This window comes from Hibiscus syriacus, unplaced genomic scaffold, assembly GCF_006381635.1.
Source record: "Hibiscus syriacus cultivar Baekdansim isolate YM2019G1 unplaced genomic scaffold, ASM638163v2 tig00109972_pilon, whole genome shotgun sequence".
NCBI lineage: Eukaryota > Viridiplantae > Streptophyta > Magnoliopsida > Malvales > Malvaceae > Hibiscus > Hibiscus syriacus.
Window position 1 is genome coordinate 160,560 of NW_024062543.1, and position 5,648 is coordinate 166,207.

The following is a 5,648-nucleotide window of genomic DNA, read 5'->3' on the forward strand; positions in this document are numbered from 1 at the left end:
TGAAGTAGGAGCCTGACCCCCCATTGTCCACTAAAGTTCAAGCTGAAGATCAAAGGGTCCTCTGTTATAGCAGCCTCGGGCTCTCAGCCATGTCGGTCCATTCTTTAAGCATCTGAATCCGCATCAAAATCTCGTTTTTCATTGCTTCTGTCTACGTCAAATACTCCAATCTTTTGATGGCCTTTGGTTGGTCTTCTTTCAAGACTTTAGGGTACATCGTTTCTCCACAAACAGACCATAGTATGATTTCAGCCCTTTATCTGATAGAAGATCATAGAGACAAGACCTTGGGAGGCCTCTTAAGCATTATCTTAATGAAACCCAGCCGGCCACTCATTCCCATGTTTTCCATTTTTTTTTGTTTATCATTCTTCTAAATATAGCATCATATTTTGATCACAAATGAAGAGCCAACTCAAACCTTCACGTTACAATCCTTCAAAAGCCTCCCAACAGAACAAATACTTTGAAATCTTGTGATTCGTTCAGCGGAAAAGATATGGCAATTCGCCTGACTGGTGTTGTTGCTGCTAAGCATATTTTCACCTTTTTTATGGAAGAAGAAGATCTTAAAGAACTTGGAAAGCAAAGGTGAGCAAGTATAGTAATTGTGAATGTGAAGATAAATGTTGCCAAATGAACTTATACTTGTATATATAGATGTGAGGGTTACAAGGGAATTTTTTTTTTGAAGTACATCAAGTAGGGGATGTTGAATGAGTGAGGAAGGGGCAATTAATTGCTGGGGTCTGATGAGTAATGAAAGAAGCATGGGTTAATGTGGGAGAATGGACGGTCACATGGTCTTGTCTTTGGAGCCATAGAAAGCTTATTTTCTCACTACTTCACCATGTGTGTTTGGCATGCTTGAGACATAAAAGCTGTCATTCAATGATAAGAAACATATAGCATGGCAGAATTCAAGAATTCGCTTATTTGATATTTGCTGAAACATTTAGCCAGAGACATGTAACATGAACATTTAGAGGAAGAGATTTGGCAATTCATCTGCCTTGTGTTGTTTCTGTTAAGCATATTCAATCAATATCTTTAGATGTACCGAAAGGTTTCACTGCAGTTTATGTTGGAGAATCCTAAAAGAAGAGATGCGTTGTTCCTGTATCATTTTTTAAGCAACCTTTGTTCCAAGATTTGCTAAGCATAGCGGAAGAAGAATTTGGTTTTAATCATCCACTGGCTGCTTTGACAATTCCCTGTCATGGAAATATGTTCATTCATGTTACTTCTCAGGAAATTGGTTTTAATCAAGGATGCTTTTTCCCTCTTTAGCAATTAGCCTTAATTTACAACTGTTTTTTTCAACCAAGACACAGGAAAGCCTAATCAAAGGGTTAATACATGTTCATCACAGATCACACTGTCCCTTTTCCTTCAGTTGTTTGGTTAGTATACATCTGCATCTACTATCCAACTGTCCCCTTCCGAACTTTTTTCGTGGATTAATCATTCATGAATAAGTAATCCAGAAAGGTTGAACATTTAGCCTTTAATTTGCTTTTGCTTTCCAAATAGATGTAACATAGAACTGATCAAACCAAAAATATCAATGAAAATAATATGGTACATTATATCATTGACCTATAATGCGCAAATTAGATATACAAAACCAGTCGAAGAAAAAGTATCAATGACAAGATACTTTATTAAAAAGATTATTTTTCCATCCAATTTGTAGAGTGATCACAAAAAATAATTGAGTTCACAAAGTGTATGAGATTGCATAAACAATCCACCAATTACACTTGCTTCCTAAGCAAAACAAACTTGTATTTGTCTGTTAAGGAGAGTTAGTGTGAGCTGATTGGTTAGCCATTATAGAATCTAACTTTATGACCTTTGGAAGCTGCAGATGTGATCAAGGAAGGCTTCTTCACTGCAGGGGATTGTTAGAGCACCCGTAGGATGATTAAATCCATATTCTTCTTCAGCTTCGCTCAGCAACTCTTGGAATGAATGATGGTTCAGAAGTGAAATCGGGGCAACGAATATCTTCTTTTCATCAGCTTCTCCGACATAAACAACAAAGTGGCCTTTGGGCTCCGCTGTCGTCTCCGAAAACGAAAGACTCTGTTTTAAACTCTTAGCTTTAACAATTCTTGGCAAGCGAAAACCCATGATTTTGTGATGAATATGGATTCTTTTTTGCCCATGGTAGATAGAAGAAATGAAACTGGTTATGTTGGGAAGGCTTTTGCAGTGGGGGGATGTTAGAATGTGTATTTATAGAGAGGGCTACAAAATGGTTCATGGCATTGGTCAAGCAATCTGAGGCTGAATGTGTGGTCGAAAAGAAATTTCAATGGAAAAATCTTTAAAAGACATGGTTTGAGGAATCACATATTCACGTGGTCATGCCTTTCGACAAGTTTTGTACCCAAGTTCATTCTGTTGCAAAATCTACCATAGCTGAGCATTCAATCTAACCAACAAAGCTGGCCAATTTGAAATACTATTTATCACATGACAATAACTTTAACTTGGCAGATCATATGGATGGAATGCTACGCAGTCGAGCGGTGGCCAGAAAATGATTCGATATGCAGAGACCTACATGTTTGCTGATAATTACAATCAAAGACTAATAATATACATCAAAACTGCTTTCAATATTCGCTCTCTGTCGGTTTTGAACAGAGCGCCCACAACAAATGAGGACTGCCTCAGTTTTTTTAAGAAATAATTGGTTGAACACAATTTCGCAAATCTCTTTCCGTATTGAACACAAATCAAAGCTGACTAAAGTCTTCACATCACTACACTAATTCGCAATGGGACAAATACTTTGAAATCTTGTGATTTTGATCAATCAAGTTGCATCATTCCGTTATTAAAAGAGACGATTTTGATATAGGAACTGAATCCAAGAGGAGAAAAAATGAAGCAACAGTTACATTTCACGTTCATACCAGCATTTTTACATTATAGATGAGGACTGGTAGTGTTACAACTTACACGCAGAAACACAAATTTGAGACTTTTCTCATCACTTCAACACGACAGAACAAGACACGAAGACTTATTAAACTTGAATACCAATAAGCAAGTTCCAATGTTTACAACAAAACCTACAAACAGCGATCACTTAACCAGAATTATCAATGGCTTTGACGTCAGGCAACCGGAATCGCCTCATAAACTTCCCACTGCTATGTTCAACCCTTTACCAAGTATCATTCTTGTCCTCCTTCTCAACCTTCCTCTCTCCACTGATTTGAAGCACCCTATCATCTTCAATCTCTACTTTCACTTCTTCTTTCTTAAGCCCGGGAAAAACAGCCTTGAAGACGTGAGCCTCCGGGGTCTCCTTCCAGTCGATTTGGGCTTTGACAACAGGTTTGCAGGACGAGTGAAGAAGGGAAAGGGAAGTCATCGAATGGACCCCAAACATCAAGATCGAAGATGCTGCTGCTTCTTCGGTTGCCGAAGAAACTCGGGATCATCGCCATTTCTCTCAGAGCACAGAACAGAGAATTAAAGTGTTACAATTAGTACTGACTATTACAGAGTATGTGAAGCTGCTTTCCTGATCACAGGAAGATAGGACACGTTGGGAATTTATAAGAAGCGTAGGAGAAATCTTGTATTTTCTGGAACTTTGCGTCGAGTTGGAGAAAGTCTGAGAATGGATTTGTTTATTATTGATAAATTTGGACCTATTCATAGTTTCAGTTCAATAATTTACAGGCCAGCTTTAAGAAATATACACAAGCCAAATTCAAGAACTTTTGCTGCTAAATGCCTAATTCATACAATTAAAAGAGACTGTAAAAAGAGAAGAAAAAAAAACATCTAAGATAAGTTCTAGGCATAAAATCTGAAACGTTTTTCTTACAGACCAATCAATTACTATAAATTTGAATGAAATATGTTACGTGCATTAAAGGGTTGAATTAAATTTTCAATTTAATGGCAGTTCTCGCCTCGAAACATAAGCTTAAGGGTTGTCTAAAGCAATTTCTCATCTTATGCATTCCTCCCAAGATGTCTATGACAGCAAAAGAAACAGATAGAAACTGCAATATTCCTAAAATGAGGTACCTTTATTTGGACCTCATATTCCGAAATCCAAGAAGAAGAAAAAGTCGAATTTTCATGTAAACATATCTCGTTCATACATGAAACCATTTTTAATCAGGAGTAAGAGATTATAGATTAAGTGATAAATGATGGCATAAAAGACTTCAGACCATGGAAAACAGATTATGGCTGAAATCATCCACACATCAGAAACGAAATTCATGACAAAGAAAAAGTTTCTCTGAAAGAAATTCTGCATTTATATATTGTTTACAAAATTTTATCTAGTTGACAAGGGAATGGGATTGCAGAAAACAATCCACCTTACACGCTTGCTTCCTAAAACTAAAATTTGGGAGGTTGTCAATTGAGTTAAATATCAGTCAATCTCTTGGTTAGTCAAGTCGCACATCATTTCATCTCATGAGCTTTGCAGATTGCGAGTGAGATCGACAAAAGTTTCTTCACTACAAGGGATTGTCGGGGCACCCATAGGGTGATCAAATCCAAACTCTTCTTCAGCTTCACTCAACAAAGTCTGGAATGAAGGATGCTTCAGCAATGATATGGGATTACAAATCTCTTCTTTTCAGCTTCTCCAACGTATACAGCAAAGTGGCCTCTGGGAACCACTGTGGTCTTCCGAAGATGATAGAGTCCGTTTCAGACTTGGCTTAGCATTAACAATTCTTGGCAAGCGGAAACCCATGGTTTCTGTGGAGATTGTTAGGATGAGGAAATGTGAGTGTGGAATTGGAATTTAGAAAGAAGCTAGGAAAGGCTTTGGCACTTGGTGGAGCTATCCATTAGAATCTGTATTTATAAAGAGCAAATATTGTACATGGTCAGCAATCTCAGGCTAGTTGAGTGGTGAAGAGAAATTGCTTGGGAGATATCTATTGGGAGGAATCACATGGCCTTGCATCCCAACAAATAATAGCATTTTGACAAGTTCAAGCCTGTATGACACACTTCAGGTGCTCTTCACAAGGGCTTGCCCTATGTAATACTGCAACCAAGGAATACAAGCCAGTGTTTGGTTCTTGGACATGTCCTTTATGACATCCAATTAGTCTAAAATCCCTTCCAACATTGCTTGTTTATATATTTCATTCATGTCTGAAGCATGTTGTAGCTAATATCATAAAGTTTCATATGCCTAAAATATTGAGCGCCTACCTGCCCGTTTCCAATCTTTAGCCTGTTCTCTATTGGCCTCTTTTTTGTTCCATTTTAAGTTGTAGGCCAGGCCAGAGTTATAAACTAAGAAGACTGCATGTGGTAAAGCAGGAGCCTGACCCCCCATTGTCCACCAAAGTTCAAGCTAAAGATCAAAGGGTCCTCTGTTATAGCAGCCTCAGGCTCTCAACCATGTTGGTCCATCATTTAAGCATCTGCATCCGTATCTAACTCTCATTTTTCATTTCTTCTGTCTACATCAAACACTCCAGTCTTTTGCTGGCCTTGGTTGGTCTTCTTTCAAAACTTTAGGGCACATTGTTTGTCCACATATAGACCATAGTATGATTTCAGCCCTTTATCTCGTAGAAGATCATAGAGACAAGACCATGTGAGACCTCTTAAGCATTATCTTAATGAAATCCGAACAC

The 5,648-nt window shown here is 37.9% G+C and overlaps 1 protein-coding gene across 1 annotated transcript; it reads right to left on the bottom strand.

Moving 5' to 3' along the window:
- Nucleotides 1-1,833: 1,833 nt before the first annotated feature.
- Nucleotides 1,834-2,204, bottom strand: LOC120211276 (auxin-induced protein 15A-like). Its single transcript, XM_039209860.1, has one exon. It carries the CDS (start codon nt 2,134-2,136, stop codon nt 1,849-1,851), a length of 288 nt encoding a protein of 95 aa, XP_039065791.1. The 5' UTR covers nt 2,137-2,204; the 3' UTR covers nt 1,834-1,848.
- Nucleotides 2,205-5,648: the final 3,444 nt, after the last annotated feature.

What these genes read in the sequence shown, in the direction of transcription:
- LOC120211276 (XM_039209860.1), bottom strand. Translation starts at nt 2,136, where the DNA reads ATGGGTTTTCGCTTGCCAAGAATTGTTAAAGCTAAGAGTTTAAAACAG.